Genomic DNA, 20,134 nt, shown 5'->3' on the forward strand with positions numbered 1-20,134 from the left:
CTTCGCCCAGCTGACCCTGTCCTCTCCCACTTGACGAGAAGCAGCAGGAGGCCCCGGGATGTGCCCTGAGCACCTGCGTGGGGGCCTCAGGTCTGGGGGCCTGCCTGACCAGCGCAGGACACGGCGCCCCGTTCTCTGCAAGCACCCCGCCTGCCTGCAGGGAGGACGCCCCTCGTGCCCCAGGACCCTCAGCAGCAGAGCCTCGTTTCCCTCCAAGAATGAGCTTGTCCGTGCACTAGCAGCACACGAGATGAGCGGTACAGGAGGCGGGACCTCGAGGACAACTGCCCGCATACAGAACACACAGTTCCCTCGTGGGAGTTCTGATGAGGAAACACACGGTCCGGAAAGGTCCACAGAGGAGGACGGAGAGCAGCCAAGGGACCCAGCAGCTCTCTCTGGAAAGTGCCCGAGGCCCTGCCCCCGCGAGACCATCACCTCCCAGAGCGTTTCTGGCAGCAGACAAGCAAAAGGGCGCGAAGCTTCCTACTCTGGAGGCCCTGAAAATGCAGAATCCAGTCACAGCTTTGATCAAAAGGCCTGCTGGGCAGAAATGAGTCAAAGGGACTTTGGAAACTGGATGGCTGACACGAGTCCACGGCAAGTACGACACCAGGGCAGGGTCCGGGTCTGGCTCACACCTCCGTCCACAGGTTTGCACCGCGGAGAAGGACCACCCACAAATGCCGCCTTCGCCAGGGTGGGCCGGGCATCTCCTCTCAACTGAAGTTGGTGCGTTTTTAGGTCTGAATCCCAGCCCCGGCCGGCCCAGCAGCACTGTCTCGTGACCTTCAACGCCTTCTACCCGCGGTCCACCAAGGCCGGCCAGGCTTCTCCCCCGGTGCCCCAAACCGCCCTTGATTGCCAAGCTCCTTCCACGTCCGTCCATCTGTCTGTTCCGGCAGCGCCACACGCTCTGCCACCAGGACCTGCGCTCCCTCTCTTGTGCGGTCGGAACGTTTCCCCCAAGCACCACTCTGCAGAAGCTGGGTTGCGGCCGGGCTCTGGGGGCGGGGGCAGACCCACCGGGCAACACCACCCTGTGCCTTGACTCCGACTCCTGCCTCCTGTTTCTGCTCTGAAGGGCTCATGTGATGATGCTGGGCCCACCTGAGTGATTCGAAATACTCTCTTGATTACGGACTGATTGCAAGTTGATTAGTAAATTACATCTTTAAATCCCTTTTGTCACACAATATAAAAAAGCACAGGTATAACAGGGGTGTTTAAGGAACACGGGAGCCAAACCCCGTCTCCCATTTGCTGGCGATCACACGCTCTCTGGGGGGCTGGTGGGAAGACACCGCCCCCCTGGCTCATGAATTCCTTGACCGATGACGTGTGGTCTGGAGTCCCCGAGAAGCCAGGCTGGCCACCTTGGTCTTGGCACCCCACAGGCTAAAAGCAGCCGTAGCTGGGAAACAGGTGTTTTCTACAGGGACGGTGGCCAGGGCCAATGCCAGGACAGGCCCCTGGGAGAAGTGGCCGATGAGGGGCCAGAGATGGGGGAGAGCGCCACCAACCCCTCACGAACGGCAGGGGCAGGCAGCCTGGGGCAGGCTCCATTCTTTTGGCCTCAGCTTCCTCATTGTGGGGGGAGGGGGGTGACACCAAGAATAGCCACCCACAAGTGCTGGATGTGTCGGGGGGCTGAGCCACGAATGGCCGGCCCTGCCCGGACCCAGTACGTGATATACAGGCAACCACGGTGGCTGCTTGCTCTGGGGCTCCCGGGCCACAGACAGATCCCAGTGCTCTGACGTCTCAGGGCCGCCACGGGCTCCGTGCTGCAGCCAGCCATCCAGTGAGCCTGGGGACCCGTTCCCAGAAGGACGTTTGCAAAGGCACAAAAGAAACCACGATTAACGGAAAACTACATTACAGCCATGTTTGTGCTCCCCTACAGCAGCGTGACCGGGAGCAGCCCAGGTGACCATCCATTCACACAACAGGACACTATTTGGTCGTAGAAAGGAAGGAAGCAACGGCACATACAAGAACATAGATGAACCCGGAAAACGTGCCGAGTGAGCACAGCCAGACTCCAGAACAGCCTCCCCCGCCCCCTGGGAACAGACACGGGATGGCCAGAACCCCCGGGGCCAGACACGGGATGGCCAGACCCCCCGGGGCCAGACACGGGATGGCCAGGGGCCAGGGGTGGCGCTGGGGGGGGGGGTGACAGTTGTGGTTCTGGTCCCACAACACTGTGGATGTACAAAAAGCCACTGAACTGTACGCTCTGATGGGTGAGTTGTGTGTTGAGTTTTATCACCATGAACCTGTGGAAAAGATTTCCATCCAAGTACAAGCCCCTGAATTCCAAGACCCCAGCTCAGGAATTCTCCACGGCCCCGGGGGCTGGTGTCCTCACAGGCAGGCTCCTGCCACAGCTGAGAGCGGAGCTCCTTCCCGTGTGGTGTTTCCAGGGGCCACAGGACAACGGGGTGGAGGTGGGGGCAAGACCACCGGGGTCTGCCTGGGTCAGGCCCACTCCTGCAGGAGCTGAGAGGGCTCCCGCCGGCAGACCCCAGGTGCCCGGCAGCCACAAACATCGCTGTCCTTGGAGACAGTGTCCCTGACAGGCCAGGGAAGCCCTGCCCTCTGCCCCGGGGCTGGGTCTGTGCAGCAGGGGCACCACAGCAGCTTGAGACACAGCCCCTGCTCCCAGCGGAAAGGGGGAGAGAGGGGCCCCGAGCCCCAGCTGGGTGGGCACGAAGCCCCGCCACGCTCACCTCAGCTGCCCTTCGGTGGTCCTCGTTGGTGCCCAGCACGTGCACGTCCGCGCCCAAGCAGCGGAGGCTCCTTGCCAGCCCCTGCAGCATGTTGTCGCACACCACGCGGAAGGCCCTGGCCGGGACCTCTGGAGCGGCGTCCTCGCGCTCGGCCACAGGCACCTGCAACACGGCCCTGCTCAGAGGCCGGCGGCGCCCCTGCCCCGCCCTGGACTCCGTGGGGAGTGAGAGCCCTGCGGGCCGAGTGGCCAGCTCTTTCTCAGCCTTTAGAAAGAGAATCGCGAGCAGTATGGCCTCCACGCAGAACACAGCAGACGGACACATTAACACAATGATGCGAGATCGCTCGCACCGGGCCCAGGCAGGGCCTCCACACGTTTCCTGGGGTGGGGGCTCTGTGTACGATGCAGCGGGGCTCGGGGCTCGGGAGACACACTGTTCACGCGAGACACCGCCCTGGACCTTGGTGGGAGCGCGTCAAGCCCGCTGACAGGAGAGCGATGGGAACCCCCCTCCTCCAGGACGCTGACGGGGCTCTGCTCCCCTCCCAGGCCTCCTTCCCCATCTGGTCCTCCTCCCTGAGAACTCTTCTGAAGGGGTCCCGGGGGGCTTCACCCACCTGCCAAGGCAGGGCTGAGGCCTCCTGCAGGCGGGGCGGCTCCCGGGCCCCGGGTCTCTCACTGCACCCTGGCGGCTGCAGGCTCCTGGCCAGGTCCTCAGACAGGGAGAAGCTGGCAGGCTCTCTGCTCAGCGCCTGGTGCACCTCCAGCAGGCAGTAGGCGTCAGCAGCTGGGGTTGGCATGGGTCGGCCTTAGCCTCCAGTGTGGGGGGCACAGGGGTGTGGGGTGTGGGGGAAGTAGGGGTGTGCACCTGCGTAAACCAGCTGCCCCTCGCTCAGCGGCCGCCGATCCCAGTTAGAGAGCTGCTGCGTCTTGTCGAGGGGCTTGCCCAGGACCTGCCGCACCAGGAGGCTGAGGCCCCGCAGCCCCCTGGCCTCATACGTGCCTCCAGCTGGCATGTTCACCACCCGCATCTGCCAAGACAGAGCCCCTCAGGGATGAGCGGCCTGTGCGGGAGGAAGGATGGCCACCACGGTGCCAGGCGGCCCTGCCCTGGGGAAGGCCCTCACCCTCCAGAGCCGCCAGTGCGTGGAAGGGAGGGCGTGGATGGCCAAGGCAGGCTGCGTGGGGCGGGGGGGGGGGGGGGGCTCAGGTCAGCTCTGGGGATGACATCTTAGCCCCCAAGGGCATGTGCTGAGAACTCAGAGGGGCCCAAAGCAGGGCTGGTTCTGGGGAAAGTGTGGGGACACGTGGTGACTCTCCCTCCTCGGCAGGGCCTGGTGACCTGCGGCCAACACAAAGGTGCTCTGAGGTCATGAGCTCATCCTGGCACACAGACACCCGCCAGCCCATGGTGAAGACCCCCAGCTGGCGCAGGGCATGGCTGTGCAGGCGGCTCAGCAGAGAAAGGAGGGCCCCCCTGTCCCCCTCGAGCGGACCTGCCTGTGCACCCGCAGCAGGTCCAGGCCGCCCCACAGCTGCTTCTCCACGTGCGCCAGGGCCGGGCAGGAAGCACCCAGGCTCCGAAGGTCCCCCGCCAGCCCATAACCTGCAAGGAGGGCCGTCAGCGTGACAGGCACCCGAGGAAGGGGCCGGGGCCTTGCCCCAGCACCCTCCCCCTGGGCGGGCAGGGGCTTTGCTCACCCAGTTTCGTGATGGAGGGGTCCGAGAGCAGCCGGGACACCAGCCTGGAGAAGGCCTTCGACACCTGCCCTCCCGCTGGCCGCGAGAGCACAGGCAGGTCCAGCAGGAACACGCGGCCCTCCACTGCCAACTGCATGACTGATGCCTGGGGCCGGCCCCCCGTGCCAAACGAGGGTCTCCACTCCACGTCTACCCCGACCACCTGGCCGGGCTGCGGAGAGGGGCTGCTATGAGCAGGTGAGGCCCGCTGGGGCTGCAGGGCTGTGGCTGAGGGCTGGGAGGGTGCAGCTAGCCGGGCCCCCCCGAGTGTGAGGTCCAGGTAAGGCAGCCTCTGTTGGGAGGGCTGACCAGCCCTGGGAGCTCCCACATGACCGGGACCGCGCCTGGCCCCTGGCTTGCCCGCCATTCCACACAGAAGGGGTCAAAGGAACCTGGCAACCAGGCCGAGGGCCCGGCCACAGGGTAGGTCTGGAGCTGCTGCAGGTGAGGGGCCAGTGTCTCATGCTTGTGTTTTGGGCCCAGGGTCTTCCACATGGGCTGGTATGGGTGCCCTGCTCTGCAGGGGTGTCTGGGGCGGGTGGGAAGGACAGCCAAGCCTGGGGGTCCATGGTGTGGACAGAGCCCCAGAGCTGGCCACCCACCTGCAGCAACGCCTCCTCATGCCTGGCCAAGTCCTCCCAAGAGGCCAGGAAGTGGATGTCCTCCCTGGCGATGGGCAGCTGGTAATAATCACCCTTCCTGTCCTCCAAAGGCGCCCTGGCCACCCTGGAAGAAGCGGAGCAGTGGCACCCACCCCCCGCTCTGGGCCCCTGGGGCCGCACCCCACCCCACCCCAGCACCTCCTGGCCTGGCCGGGCCCAGAGTAGACCTCAGAGAGGAAGGGGAGCTACGAGGGCCGCTGGCGTCTGGGGGGTCTTTGCGGTGTGCCCGCCTGTGCCCCTCCTCCCACACAGCTGCTCTCTCTGCCTTGCCCACCTGCCTCTGTCCACCCCCCCCCCCCCCCAGCCAACAGACTGCCGCTTCCTCAGGCCCTTGGGGGTGTGGGGCCTGGTTGTGGGCTCCAGCCCCAGGGTCTGAGGCCGGTGCGGAGGGGTGCGGGCTCCTGGCTCATCTGCTCTGTGCGTGTCTGCGTTCTGGGAACAGGGGCATGTGCCCCCTCCTTGCTTTTCTGGTCTCACTCCCAAAGTGCTGGCATATGTGAGTCATGGGATCACTTCCCAAGGGGTGGGGGCCCCAGGGCGTGCTCCGCTCACCAGCCTCCCGAGCCTGGGGGTGCTCACCTCTCCTGGAGTTCGAGCCGGCGGAGCTCGGCAGCCACTGTGGCTGGCAGCTGCTCCTCGGGCACTGAGAGGCCCAGGGCGCACTGCGCGGCCACGGCCTCGTTGCCGGGGGAGGCCAGCAGCCGCACTACCATCTCTTGGGGCCACTCTTCCCGGCCCACCAGGCCCTGGGGACAGATGGGATGGGCTGTGCTGCCCGGCTCTGCCCCCAGGGGGTGCAGACAGTCCCGCACCAGGCCCAGACCTGCCTCCGCAGACCCCAAGGCTCTGTGCTGAGGGAGCTGTCGAGGACCTTCCACACGGTCAGGCTGGAGGGTCACCGTCCTGTGTCCGCAGCCCGGCCTGGCTCCCTGCGTCCGTCTCCCCATCTCCAATGCCCGGTCCCACCCTGCTGCTATCACCAGCACCTCCTCACCGGTCCTGCCCCCCCAACCTGACACCGGTACTGTCTTTCTAGAACATTGTCTCCACCCTTGCCTGGTGGGTTCTGCTCCTGACCCTGCGGCTGTCCAAGTCTGCCCCTCGGGCATCCTTGCCTCCACCCTTGGGCTGGCCAACATGCTCAGGGAAAGGAGGGCCATGGGACACCCCTGAATCCATGGTCCAGACAGTGGACACGGACGGGCGGCCCTCAGAGGGGTAATGATGCTCCGGGGCCTCCCGAGGCGGCCTCTCCCACACCAGTGCCCAGCACAGGAGCACAGGACTCATGTAGCCCACGGGCAGCCCACCCAAGTCCGCTCAGCCTCGGGGCACCCAGGGCAAGGCCCAGGCACCCCACCCTCCCCAGAGTCTGAGCCTCTCACTCTCTGGATCTCTAGCCCCTGAGGCCTCTGTGCTCCTCAAGGAGCCTCTGCCGGCTGACAGGCAGGGCCCCTCCCAGACAACTCTGTCCCCCCAGCAGCCTCAGGCCATCCGCTTCCCGCAGGCCGCGGGTTCCCACGTGGACGACAATATGTGGAAACCCCTCCACATTCTTCAGGATGTCCGCTGCCCTTCCGGCTGCCTCGGCCTTGGCACCCAGGGGGGACCAGCCTTCCGGGCCTTCCCGGGGGTCCACGTTCCTCTCTGGTGACTCACCGCCCACCCCACACACCCATCACTGCAGGGGTGGCTCAGCGCTGCCCCCCACTGGATGCCACTCAGAACACCAGATGCTAGACCATTCATCAAGGAAGGAAGGCCCCCCCACCCCACCCCACTAACTGGTGCGTTGCTCCTGTGCTGCATCTGGGACCCCACACCCCCTACCTTCTTCCAAGGCTGCTTCGCCCAGGGCTGGGGACAGCACTGTGCCCATGATGACCCACACTTCCAGCTCGGGCCTGAAGGACCCAGGCCGCTACATGGTCCTGTCTAGGCTGCTGTCCTGGCGGGCTCTGTAGCCCCCTGGGCCAGGAGTGGCCCTTGTATCACCCCATTGGGCAGTTGGGGGCTCATTCCTCACAAGGCCTCAGGGGGCACAGAGCTGTGTGCAAGCACAGCACTCAAGGATGGTCTAGAATATTCTCTCGGTGCACAAGTGGAATCTCCAGCAAACCTGACCTCCTCCATTGCCTGGCAGCTCCATGCTCCACCAGCTAAAAGGGGCTCCAGGACCCCCAGCCGCTCTGGCCCTGCCTCACCTGGCGGGGTCCCCCTCAGCAGCTGCCTCTGGCACCCCACCTTCTGACAGGGGTGGGCAGACGTGAGTCCCTGTGTCTGGTTTCTCATCAAGGTGTGGGGTCTGTGCCGGGCGGGGAGAAGCCCCGTCCCTGCACCATCTGCTTCCGGCCCTGCCTGGACATCGGAAGAGCTGACCCGGTGTGTGGGCCTACACACCACATGCCTAGTCCATACGTGTGCACATAGCCTCTCAGGGTCACGTGCCCCTCTAGTCCTTGCCCAGGTCTCCAGTGAATGCCCACCCTGCACAGGGCTTCCAGAGCCTTCCAGACCCTTCCAGAGGCTTCCAGGGCCCCTGGACTCACCTGCACGTGGTCCACCCAGTTCTCCTGAGACATACTTCTCTGTAAAAGTAAGCATCAAGATAACCTTTTCTAGTTGCAGCTCTAGAAGCTGGGGCGGGAGAGCTCCCCCCACCCCCTGGCTCAGGGCGCTAACCAGGGCACACGCACCTCCACAAACCGCTTGTAGCACAGGTAGCGCAGGGCGGCCAGGCGCTGCTGAGTGGCAGCGTTGGGACACAGAGCTGTTGAAAAAGCACAGAGCTCAGGGCAGGGCAGGGGCCGGGGGCCAGTGTGTAGGGGGCTTCTGCCCACTCCCCTCACCCTTCACTGTCCCCACAGGTGCCCTCCCAGCCTTGAGCCTCGTTTGGGGTCTCCCAGACCCTCTGCATCAGGGGCTCTGAGGGACAGGAGCCCCATCTCTCCAGGCTTCTTTTCCTTCGTGTCCTTCTCCCACCAGAATGTGAGGAAGGGGCCATCTTGCTCACCTGTTTACAAACTGATGCTTACTTGCTGGCCTTACTTCCACATTTTGTTCAGAGCCCGCAGGGGCGCAGGAAGGGCCCCCTCCCACCCACCCATCCACCCGCCCCGCCTTCTGATGCTGGTCCTCCCTCTTGGGGCCAGCTGTCCTCGAAGCCTGGCAGTGCGCAGGGGATGCTGCCCACAGAACCCTGCCCCTCCCAGTGGCGGCCTGGCCTTCTCAGGGCCCTGCACCCTCCGGAAGTGTGGTTGCGCCCGCAGCACCCCACTCCCAGCACTGGGGAGCGCCCTGTTACAGGGTCGCTGTCCAACCACAGCGGAGGTCAGTGCTGCCCAGAGGTTGGGGCCTGCAAGGGAGGGCCAGCGACTCCTCAGACAGGTGACGGGGCACCCCCTCCTCCTTCCTGCCCAGGCTGTGAGGGTTCCAGACCCCAGGAGGCTGCTAAGGAACCTGGGACAACACTTCCGAGTGAGGTGGACAAGGCCTGAGGAAGGGGGGGGGGGGGACGAATGAGTGAGCTACTCAAGGAAAGAAGGAAAGAAGTGAATTTCTGCAGGCTCTGTCAGGACACAAAGTAACCATGTGTCCTTGCAGAGGCATCTGCAGACAGAGACTGGCTTTTCCGACATTTACACAATTTGAAGCATCATTTTGCCGGTGGGAAACTTTGTCCAAAAGCCTTGTGGATACGGTATCGGGTATCGTGTCCACAGATAGATTCTGGTGCAGCCTGGGCTGACTGGCTGGTCCAGACGCAGCACAAACCCTTAAAGGGGCGGGCACAGCTGAGCCAGGCCCAACCGCCTGCCACACCCCTGAGCACCTGCAGATACCACAAAACCCAAATACGACGCACACTGCAGCCTGCCGGTTCATCCGCGCAAGGACACCTTGGGGGGCTCCACCCGGGACCCAGGCCTGGGGAGGGGTGGGCTAGTGGGGAGCTCAGGCTGGAGAGGCAAACAGAAGTCCCCAACCCTCCTTCTGCGTCTAACGTCAGCCCACGGAGGACATGGGGTCGGTCCTGTGGAGGCCACAGCTGTGACGGTGGACATGCGGATGGACTGCAGAGGGGCAAAGGGACCGTGACCGCAGCTGTGACCCTGAGGCCTCCTGGCTAAGACAGACCCCGCTGGGGAAGCAGCAGATGGGGCCTGGCAGCGGGCGGTCATGCGGAACAGGAGACCCGGAGGGGATCTGTCCTCCCTGCCCCCAGCAGGCCAACGAGCGAGGCGCCCACGGAAAGCACTGGCTTGTCTACCCCGCCCTCTTGTCCAGCGGCCCCCCACTGTGTGTGACTATGTGACTCGGCACATAGTCGGGGGGAGTCCCCACTATGTAGGGGTGCCTAGGCACCTAACCTGTTCCAGTGCCAGATTCAGCTGAGACCTGTGGGGAGGGGATAGACATCCAAGGGGGGCACATCCTGAACTGCGGGGGGCGCCAGGCTAAGGTTGGTCCAAGACCCCAAAGACCCCTCTGGCCCCAAGCCCTGGGCCCACTGTGGCCACGACCCGACCCAGAAGTGTGGGCCCTGTGGGCCAGTGAATGTCATGGCAGGGCTGCTGGGGGGGGCGGGGGGGGAAGGCCTGCACCTCAGACCCAGCTGTGGTCTCCCACACAGCCTGCCCACCACCCCGGCCCTGTGGGCCTCACGCCCCACCCCCGCCCTGCCCCACAGGGGCCTGAGTCCCGGGTGGGGAGAGCCTCTGCCGAGGCGGCAGGCGCGGCCCCCCACAGCAGCCAGCATCGACCCTATGAGTGATTCCGTGCTGAGAGCCTCTCGGGCCCGTGTCCCTCACCCCGTGTGCACCCTGAGGGACGCCAGCAGGGCTCCCCGACACAGCGCCCAGGACAGGCATGCAGGTGACCTCAGAGGCCCCCCTGCCAGGGACGGGGATCCCCATGGGGGGTCCACTCCTTAGCGCTCCAGTCCTGCAACTGCACCCCAGACCTCCCGGTCCCTCAGACCCCAGCACCCCCAGGGGTCTGTGCTGCCGGGACCCTCCTTGGAGCTTCTGCACCTACAGCCCTTCTTTTGGTCTTCTTCTGCAGCCTGAGGGTGGCTCCTTCCTAGGGCTGTGTCCCCTGGCGCCCCAGGGGTCCCAGCAGCCGGCCGGTCCTCCTAGACCTGCCTCGGCTGCTTCGGGCAGAGGCCCCCCAGCTACCGTCAGCACAGCCAGCAGCTCTTTGTCCCTAACTGACCCAGACTGACCGCACCACCAGCCTCCAGGCGACCACTTCTTGGTCCTCCCATCTCTTCACCTAGTGTCACCTGGGGGGGCCGTGGACAATCACACATCAAAACCGCTTGGTGATGTGTTTCCGTCTGCAAAAGCCCCTAGTATCGCCCTCCTTTCTGGAGGCAATACTGCCTTCCGGAGGCACATTTGTCCAGGGCCAGGAGATCTGCATAATTTCTCAAGGGTGTGAGGACAGAGAAGCCTGCAGGTGACTGAGACAGAAACCAGATGCTGACCAGAGATGGGGCTGAAACTTGGACACAGACCATAAGACACCTGTGAGCAAGACATTCGAAGGGAAAAAAGACAAAACTGGAAATATGTTCCAGTACCAAGAAACCACACAAAGCGGAAGAGCAGATCTGGAAAAGAACCAAAGTATGACTTCTGGAGCCACAGGTACAACGATCAAAATGCAGTGTTTTGTAGTTTTTTGGACACAGAGGAGAAAATTAGTGATGCGGAAAAGAGCAGGAGTTGCCCGAGCTCATCATGAGCGAGACACAGGACAGTAACACCGCAGGGAAGGCAGGGTGACAAGATCACACACGGGGCCGGAGAACCAACAGCAACATCTGAGGACATGGTGACTTACAATTTTCCAGAACCAAGTGAAGACAGCAATCCACAGATTTAAAAAGCCCAACAAAAACCAAGCCAGATAAATACAAAGAGATCTATAACCACTCTCCTCACAGTGAGACTGCAGAACATCAAAGACAGAGGAGAGAGAGAGAGAGAGAGATTGCTTTCAGAGAAAAGAAATTAGATTTCTTCATAACAACACATTTCAACCCAAAGGACTGACATCATACCAAGCATGATCTTTGATCATGACGAGATTAAGAGCCCACACTAGAAAGGTAACTAAAAGTGCCACATAGCTTTGAAATTAAGAAGTACAGTTCTAGGGGCGCCCGGGTGGCTCAGTCAGTTATGTGTCTGACTTCGGCTCAGGTCACGATCTCACCATGAGTGAATTCGAGCCTTGCATCCTGCTCTCTGCTGTCAGGACACATCCTCTGTCTCCTTCTCTCTCTGTCCCTCCCTTACTAGCTCTCTCTCTCTCAAAAATAAATAAACATTAGGGGCGCCTGGGTGGCTTGGTCGGTTAAGCGTCCGACTTCGGCTCAGGTCATGATCTCACGGTCCGTGAGTTCGAGCCCTGCGTCGGGCTCTGTGCTGGCAGCTCAGAGCCTGGAGCCTGTTTCAGATTCCGTGTCTCCCTCTCTCTCTGCCCCTCCCCTGTTCATGCTCTGTCTCTCTCTGTCTCAAAAATAAATAAACATTAAAAAAATTTAAAAATAAATAAATAAACATTAAAAACAGAAGAAGAAATACATTTCTAATTAGCCCATGGGTAAAGAAAAAATTATAATAAAAATTAGAAAATATCTTAAGCTGGACAATAATAGAACTAATATATGTTGAAACTTGAGGAATATTTTAAGAAGCAAGAAGGTTTAAAATCTAGTTTGGTGGGCTGGGGAGGGCAACGAACAAAGAGGGCCAAAAAGCCAAAAGCCACCAACAAGTGGCCTTACATCAAACTAAAGATTAGCTTCTGTACAGCAAAGAAACAGTCGACAGAATGAAGAGGCAACCTACAGAGTGGAAGGAGATATTTGCAAACCACGCATCTGACAAGAGGCTAACGTTCAAAATATAGAAGGAACCCATGCAATTCAATAGCCAAAAATCCCAAATAACCATATTTAAAAACGAGCAGAGGAACCGAATGGATGTTTTCCAAAGAAGACATCCAAACAGGTGTTGAATGAATGAAATGGTCCAAGGTACCACTAATCATCAGGGAAATGAAACTCCAAATTATGATGAGATACCACCTCACGTGTGCTAGAACGGACATCAGCCATCACTGGACGAAAAGACAAGAACGACAAGAAGGGGCGGGGGCAGGGAGGGGGCGGGGTGCAGCAAGGCCCCGCCTCCCAGGAGTCTACGCAGGTGGGCAAAGGGGCTTGCGGGCCTCAGGCTGCTGCTCTGTCCAGGGCCTGCGATGGGCAGGCGGCAGGAAGGGGGGGGGAGGTCGGTGGACCCTGGTCAGCCTGAACCCCGCATCCGCCGGGCGCGCACAGGTTGTGGGGGCGGCACTCACCCGGGTCCAGGCCCAGCCGCTCCAGCTGGCTCAGGACCCGCCGACTTAGCACTCTGGGACTCAGCCTCTCCAGCCTCGAGGTCACCTGTGGGTGCTGCCTGCAGGGGAGAGAAACACAGCTCCTGTCTGGCACTGCTTTAAGACTTTTGTTTTCATCTAAGTCACACACACACAGTTTAAAACTCAGGTAGTTCTACAAGGTTTATGGAGAGAGCAGTCACCCTGTCACCCTGCCCCACTGCACACCAGACACACACATCACTTTTGTCGTGTTTCGTATTTGTCTCTGTGCTTACAAGCGACATACTTGTACGGGATCTCTTGGTTATTCAGTTTTAGGAGTTTGGTCTGGACATCTCACCACGGAAGGCTCTCCAGCCTCCCTCCCCACACAGTATCCAAGCCCTTACGTAGGGTCAGGACACCGTGTCTGCCATATCATGACCAGACGACCAGGCGAACACTGTCAGTGGCCAGGCCACACCCTCCTGTTCTCTTCAGGGTTAATACCTGTCTGCTGAGGTTGCTGACCCAGGCCCCCCGCCTGCCTCGCCCTGTGCCCACAACTCGGTGGACACACCTCCTCACTCCCCCAGCTGACAGCTCAGCACACACCCGCAGAAGTTGCTAGAGCTGGTGTGCGCTTGAGCTCTGCCCCGCGCCGGCTTGAGGGTTCGGCTGAGCCGAGACCTTGGGGTCCGGGCAGGCGATGCTCCTGGAATCCCGCCTGATCCCTGCTCTTCCTGGGGTCTGCAGTATGCGTCTCACCCATGCAGGCCGCCCCGCAGACCCGCTAAGCCGGGCGCCTCGGGACCGGGGTTCCCGTTACTTGGATGTCGGGCCTTCTTGACAAGATCTCTACTTTTTCTTTTAACCTTTTCTCTCTGATTTTCATACTGTTTATCTGTTTTGTACTTTTTCGAAGACATCTTCAAATTTATCTTCCAAACTTCTATTGTGCTTTTCACTTTGCTGTTAAATTGTTGATTGCAAAGAGTTCTGTTCTGTGTTCTGCAGACACCTCGGCCCAGGGTCCCCAAGGACCGGCTGACTGCTGAGGGCCCTCCTCGGGCTCTGTGTTGGACCCCACATGCTCCTGGCGGCCACAGGTCAGCTTCCCAGCCTAAGTGCTCTACCTGACCACCAGCTCTTGGACCCCCTGCTGTCGCTGCCTCTCCTTCTCTTAAAATGTCTTCTTCATTTGGGGACAGAGATACAATAATAAATGCTTGTATTTATCAGCCAGAGCACTTTTTAAAACCTAGCGTTTATAGGGGCGCCTGGGGGCTCAGTCGGTTAAGCATCTGACTCTTGATCTCAGCTCGTCATGATCACGGTTCGTGAGCTAAAGCCCCACATCGGACTCTGTGCTGATGGTGCCAAACCTGCTTGTTATTCTTTCTCTCTCTCCCTCTCCCTCTCTCTCTCTCTGTCTCTCTCTCCCTCCCTTTCTCTAGGCCCTAGGAAAATTTTTTCTAAACTATTCGTTTTAAGTTTGTTTGTTTGTTTATTTATTTATTTATAAGAGAGAAAGAAGAATGGTGGGAGGGAGGGAGGGAGGGAGGGAGGGAATCCCAAGCAGGCTCCAAGCTGTCAGCACAGACCCCAATGTGGGGCTCAAAGTCATGAACCGTGAGATCACGACCTGAGCCGAGATCTAGAGTTGGACTGAGCCACCCAGGTGTCTTAAGACCCAGGAAATTTTTAAAAAATCATTGATTTAAACCAATATCCTCAGCTAAATCCAGCCACACAGGGCCTTCCTCACCGTCCCACTGTCCATCCACGTATGTCCCTTCTCCACATGGGACTCTGGCCCCTGGCCCCACAGTATGTTCACTCATTTGCTCTGTGTCCCCCCACCCTTTTTTTAAAGTCATTGTTTATTGTTCAAGCCACTTTTTTTTTAGTAATCTCCATGCCGAACGTGGGGCTCAAACTCATGGCCCCGGGATCAAGAGTCGCATGCTTCATTGACTGGGCCAGCTGGGCGCCACTCTGTCACTTTTCAAATCCCTGCTTCCCAGCATTTAAGTCACACAACCCTTGAGACAGGCAAAATCAGTCCAGTTTTAGGGACAAGGAAAGAAACCCAGAGAGTGAAGTGACTTGCTCATAGGTCCAGGGAGGTCTGCCCCAGAGCCCAAGGTCTGGATCTCCAGCCGGGGGGTCCCAGGGCTGGGTAGTTCGTGGAGCCAGGATCAAGCCACTCCTACCTGCGGATGGGCGGGTGGCCCAAGGAGCCTTCACAGACCTCCAGGAGCTGCTGCCCCCGTGCCCCCCTCAACACGCGTGGCAAGAAGATGTTCTCCCGCCAGATGCCACCCCCGTGCCCCACACCCAGGCGACACCCTCACGTCACATATACAGGCACGTGGGCTATCCACATGGGCTCCACACCCATCCCTGGAGATTTATCCCGCGAAGGGATGAAGGAATGAGTGAATGGATAAGCAGCGTGACTTCCGGAACCAGGTAAGAAGTCATCCACCTGATGCGGAGGATTGTTTTTGTTCGCTCGAGGGTGGTAACCGTCTCTCATCTGGTCCCTGGCAGGCGTGGCCCCTCGCTGGCCGACCCGGTTGCGACTTGTGGGGGCCATGCGTGTGGCCTTCCCCTGTGCTTGCCCCCCTCACCCCACCCTGGGCCCCCGTAGGGCTCACCTGGCAACAACTCCGATGTCAAAGCCGGGCCGGCACCAGGAGTCCAGGAGGCCCAGCAGCTTCCTCTGGAGGTCCGGGAAGCCGGCCACATAACGCTCCACGAGGCTCACTCTGTCCTGGAGGAGCAGTGGGGTGCACATCTGCGGGGAAGCACGTCCTCAGGCCACAGCCCTGTGGGCACCTGGCACTTCCACCCCCAGCTGAGACCCCAGACTCACCTCCAACCCATCCAAGAGTGTGAGTGCCCCATAGTGGCTCCTGGGGCACGATGCAGGCAGCCCAGCCCATGCCCTGCGCTTGAGCATCTCGCCCCCACACATGCAGGCCCCACAGCTCCCTGGGGCTCAGCCTGGGCTCTGTGGTCATTTTCATCTCCATTACAAAGGCCTGGAGGCCCCAAGAGGCAAGGGGAACCAGGGGAAGCTGTTTCTCCTGTCTTCACTGAACTGGGGGCGGGGGGCAGGAGGGAGGCCAACGTGGGCAGTAGCCCGATGGCCCAGAAATGCCTCCTCGTTGGCACAGATGGCATGCCTACTCCTAGTGCCCGTGAGTGCATGAGCCCATGAGAGCCCCAAGCTGAGCCCTCAGGGAACCTTGGAGGCAGCCCCTGACGGTGGCACTGGCCCTTTGGACACTCGGGCCGTTTCCACCGCAAAAGTCAGGCCTCAACAAAGCCCCCTTCTAGTGGTCCCTACACTAGACCCCACCTCACCTCCTTTCCTCTCCATGTGACCACATAGGTCAGGCTGCCTGGAGCCCAGACTGGATGGGGTCCCATCAGCCAGGCTGGAACCATGGGGGTGGTCCTCACGGAGAGCTCCATTCCCAAGAGGCCCTCTGGCCACCACTTTCGGAGCATACCACACCTGAGCCCAATGACTGCCCTCCTGGGCACGCCCCTTGGGCCCTCCGAGTAGGGTCAGGTGGTCACATGCGACCCTTGCCCTCTAGCACCCCAGCCCCACCCTGTGAACAGCAGAGGCCAGGGCTCAGTGGTACAAGACCCTCCACCTCCAGACCATGTTTCTGGAGACCTGGGCTTCATCCACGTTGGGACCTACGAAACTCACATGAGAAAGACACTTACCTTTTCAACATCAAGTGCTGGCTGCAACTTCAGCCTGGAGCCCAGCACGACAGCCTGGCAATCAGAAATGGAGCAGGTTCCACAAAGTACACGGGCCCTGGTGGGGCATGGGCAGCGCCACGGTGGGGGGGCTCCCACCCTCTACACCTCTGTCACTGGGGCACAGGACAGGCCTGTTCAGGTCCAAGGGGCCTGGAACCCTGAAGCCTCCTGGCAGACAAGCACCCCTGCCCCCCTCCCCCCCCCCCCCCCCCGGCTGAGTCAGGTTCCACAAGAGGTGAGGCAGGTGGGAATGACCCATGGGCCCTACCAGGCTGGGGTGTGGCCTGCTGGATAGGGCATCAGGGTGGGTGCTGGGCCCAAGTGGCTCTGGCCAGGGGGTGCTGATGAGTGGATAGAGAACGAGGCGGGGCAGACAAGAAGAAGTTTTGTCACCTACCGCCAGGCTCTGCTTCCACATACCCGCTCTCACATGCCCCGTACCTCCCACCAGTTGCCATCCACCTGCAAGAGCCTGGCAGGCCAGTCACGGTGCTCACAGCCAGGGGCCAGGGTTGGTGACCCCTGCCTCTGTGCACCCTGAGGCCTGGGGGCCTGTGGCCCTGAAGTGCAGGGGCCTCTGAGCGCTTTCCACAAGGCATACTGTGTGTGCAATCCAAAACGACTAATGAGCGCAGGACTCTCTGTCCAAAAGGGCGGATTGGCCCCAGGACGAGAGGCCGGAGTAGGCCGTGGTGTGGCCTGAGTGTGTTGGGGGAAGCACAGAGCTGCCCCCTTGGGTCCACAGAAGAGAGGCTCTGAACCCACCGCTTCCTGGTGAGGACGGGAGGGTAGTGGGCGCAGCTGAGAACCCTGCCAGCGGGCGGCCGACCGGCCGCAGGGACCCTCCTCCGACTCAGCATAGAGAACGCCCGGGGCCCTGAGCGCCCGCACGTAGCGCTGACCGGGCTGCTATTAATAATTTCCATACATCGCGCTCCCATTATGAGCAAAAATAACCGGCAGAGCAGCCGGGCGCCCCGCCCCACGCGGCTCACACAAAGGACCAAAATAGCGGCCTGGGAAAGGCTCGCTCCGGCCTCCGGGCGCGGACCGCGCGGGGCGGGGGCGCAGGGCCAGGGGCCTTTCCCTGCGCAGCGCTGACCCGGCGCCTCCAGAGCCTGGCTGCTGTCCAGGAGCTCGGCCGCCAGGGCCCCGAGGGGCCCCGACCGGGGGCAGGGGCGCAGGGGGCGCAGAGGGCGCAGGGGGAGGGGCCAGAGCTGGAGGAGGGACTCGAGGGGGGGCAGGGCCTGGGGAGGGGCTCAGGGCGGTGGGAGGGGTGCAGGTGCCTCCCGCCCACGGGGACCTTGTCTTTTCTGGATGGGAGGCCCCCTGAGAACTGAGGGAGCGCCAGACCCCCACCCGGGAAGGCTAGCGTGCATACCCCGGTGGCCCCGCGCACCGAGCTCACAAACTGGGGTGGTCGGAACCCTGCCACCTGCGGTGCTTCTTCCGCCGTCGACACCTGGACCTGCGCTTGGTCGGGCCACGCCACGGCCGAGAAGGGGCTGTGGGGAGGGATACCTGGGGGTCTGAGACCCTCCCATCCTCCAGACCGGGCCATGAGCCAGTGACCCTGGGAGAGGTGGGGGGGGGGGCACGAGGCGAGGGGCAGGGGGCGGCAGAGATGCCCTCCTTCTCCCCTCACTACCTCTGTTGGGGTATCGGCCCCCATCATCTGTGGCTCCTGCTCCTCTAGGGACAAGACTTCGTCTGTCTCTAGGCTCCAGCCCTCATTGGGGTCTGGGGGGGATCCTGAGCCCCCCACTCTCCAACAACCCCTCTGACTCCTGGGGTGAAGCCTCAGGCTTGGGAAGGGGGTAGCCTGGAACGGTGGTCTGGGTGTCAGGTCAGGCTGCCACGGGAGGCTGGGCGCTGCCCTTCACAGAAGCAGGAGCTTCGCCTTACAGGGCAGCCTAGAGCCCTGAGGGTGCCCCCGCTCTGCCGGCAGGGCCTCCCTCCCCTCGAGGAGCCTGCGGCGCCAACCCCAACCCTCTCACCTGCCGCCTTGCCACCAGGGTCCTGGTCAGTGATGCCCACCGGCTGAGGTCGGGGGTGGGGGGGGTTGGTGCTCAGAGCCCAGCCCACCCATCCTAGGCAGGCAGCTCAGGCCTAACATGTGTGGCCGGGTGCACAGCCCACCTGGCCGCACAATGACACTGCCACACAGGGCTCAGAATGCTCAGCATGGCCCCTCTCTGCTCCCTGGTTCCTCCCAAGCTCTCCTAGCACCCAGGGTGCCCTCTCTCAGCCACGTGGCCTCTGTGGAAGCTGCAGGGTATGGCCAGCGTGCCAGGGCTGGATGGCCGCAGACACCCCCCAGGGACAGTTTGGGAGGTACCCTCATTCTGCACCTGCACCTCTGTACCTGGAGGCTGGGTGGGGTGGCACAGGACAAGGAAAGGGGCAGCCAGGGGGTGTGGTCTCGGTGACCTGGCGGGGATGATTGACAGCAGGAAGCCCCCGGGGCCTGGCTTCTGTCTTGGGGCTTGGTCGGGGCGGGTGCTGTATGTAGTTGTTTCATTGCCATGAGGTGGGCTTAGCATCTGTCTCTGGTCATTTTTCTGTCTGAGCTTCTGCTGAGAGGACAGCACACCAAGCCGCCCATGGCCTGCTCACATGAGAGAGTGCAGGCACATCACCTGCTGACACAGGCACCTGTGACAGGGAAGGTGGGAGGGGCTGAGACCCCACGGAAGGAAACTTCGGAGGACCGGGCCCCTGGCGCCTCCCAGGCCTTCCTGGCCTTTGCATGGAGGCCTCTAAGAAGAGAGATGCCAGCTGAGTCAGGGGGAGGCTGTGGAAACCTCTGGCCAGACAGACTCTGGGACTGCTGCCTTTGGGGAAAACAACTCAGAAAACCCAGAGGGGCCGGGGTGGCCGCCGTGGGAGGAGCGTTCATGGGCCACCCCCCACCTCCTCCCGGCTGTCCACTCCATGGGGCTGGAGGCCGGGCAGGTGCCCAGGCAGCCAAGCCCAGACTCGGCAGCCTCAGACCCAGGACGGGCCTGCCTCCCACCTCCACAGCTCAGCTCGGGCCTGGAGCCAAGGGGCTTTTTTTTCTTCCCCCTGAAGCAAAGCTATCTTTTTACCTTGATAAGCTGTTTAAAAAATGTAAATAAAATAACTCAGTAGACAAAAGCGGGCATTCATCCCGCCTGGAGCCAGCCGCCGCCCTCGACATGAAATATCGGTGCACATTAAGTCGTGAGTCCCTGCTAATCCGAGCGGACAGGCCTGAATGCGGCCCCTTTCGCCGGGCGCGGCGGTGGGCACTGGAGCATGCACCGCCTGCCGGGCGGCCCCGCTTGGGGACAATGGCTTTTCTTCGCAGAAGGGGCCTGTGCGGGACAAGAGCCCCCTTTGTGTTGGGATTCCTGCCTTGGAGCGCGAGGGAGGCGCATTCAGCCGGCCCTAGACACTCTTTGAAAGGCTCGGGTGTAACAGAAGACACCGAAACACTAGCCTGCCTTCTGCCTCCCGCATTCTTGCAAGCCCAGCCGCCCATTCAGCCTGCGGAGAATGGCCCTGCGCCACAGGAGCGGAGCCCCAGCCACATTGTCCCTGGCGTGGCCATCTTGGTTTCTCAGCGCCCTTCACCAGCCTCAAGACAAGAGCCCAGGGCCGGGCATGACAGTCGCCAACACATGGCCCACACCTCTGAGGGTGCAGGACTGGCGGTCCAGGTGAGGCCCAAATGGCAATGAGCCTCCTCACTGGGACTGGCCCCTCGGGGAGGAAGGCCCCCCGTGGGGCAGGTCTGGGGTCCTGCCTCGGTGCCCACCGAGGCATGGGGAGCAGCGCCCCTGGGCAGTGGGAGGGGTGAGCCAGGAGT

The 20,134-nt window shown here is 61.6% G+C and overlaps 1 protein-coding gene across 7 annotated transcripts in view; it reads right to left on the reverse strand.

Annotated features, from left to right (window-relative positions):
* The window catches only part of EXD3 (exonuclease 3'-5' domain containing 3), a 79,899-nt gene that overhangs the window by 24,535 nt on the left and 35,230 nt on the right, over window positions 1-20,134 (reverse strand). For 5 of the 7 annotated variants that reach the window (XM_086684611.1, XM_086684610.1, XM_086684612.1 and 2 more), the window contains 12 exons: window positions 16,261-16,314; window positions 15,174-15,313; window positions 12,511-12,608; window positions 7,836-7,909; window positions 7,689-7,727; window positions 5,719-5,885; window positions 5,080-5,203; window positions 4,439-4,649; window positions 4,234-4,343; window positions 3,606-3,768; window positions 3,355-3,524; window positions 2,736-2,897 (listed from right to left, as the gene is read on the reverse strand). In XM_086684611.1, the coding sequence (XP_086540737.1) occupies window positions 2,736-2,897; window positions 3,355-3,524; window positions 3,606-3,768; window positions 4,234-4,343; window positions 4,439-4,649; window positions 5,080-5,203; window positions 5,719-5,885; window positions 7,689-7,727; window positions 7,836-7,909; window positions 12,511-12,608; window positions 15,174-15,313; window positions 16,261-16,314 (1,512 nt within the window). Of the gene's footprint in view, window positions 1-1,136; window positions 2,283-2,735; window positions 2,898-3,354; window positions 3,525-3,605; window positions 3,769-4,233; window positions 4,344-4,438; window positions 4,650-5,079; window positions 5,204-5,718; window positions 5,886-7,688; window positions 7,728-7,835; window positions 7,910-12,510; window positions 12,609-15,173; window positions 15,314-16,260; window positions 16,315-16,570; window positions 18,856-20,134 lie in introns of those variants that run through there. The other 2 variants (XM_086684616.1, XM_086684613.1) reach the window with 2 other exon arrangements.

This window comes from Puma concolor, chromosome D4, assembly GCF_028749965.1.
Source record: "Puma concolor isolate L17-30 chromosome D4, mPumCon1.1.hap2, whole genome shotgun sequence".
Taxonomy (NCBI): domain Eukaryota; kingdom Metazoa; phylum Chordata; class Mammalia; order Carnivora; family Felidae; genus Puma; species Puma concolor.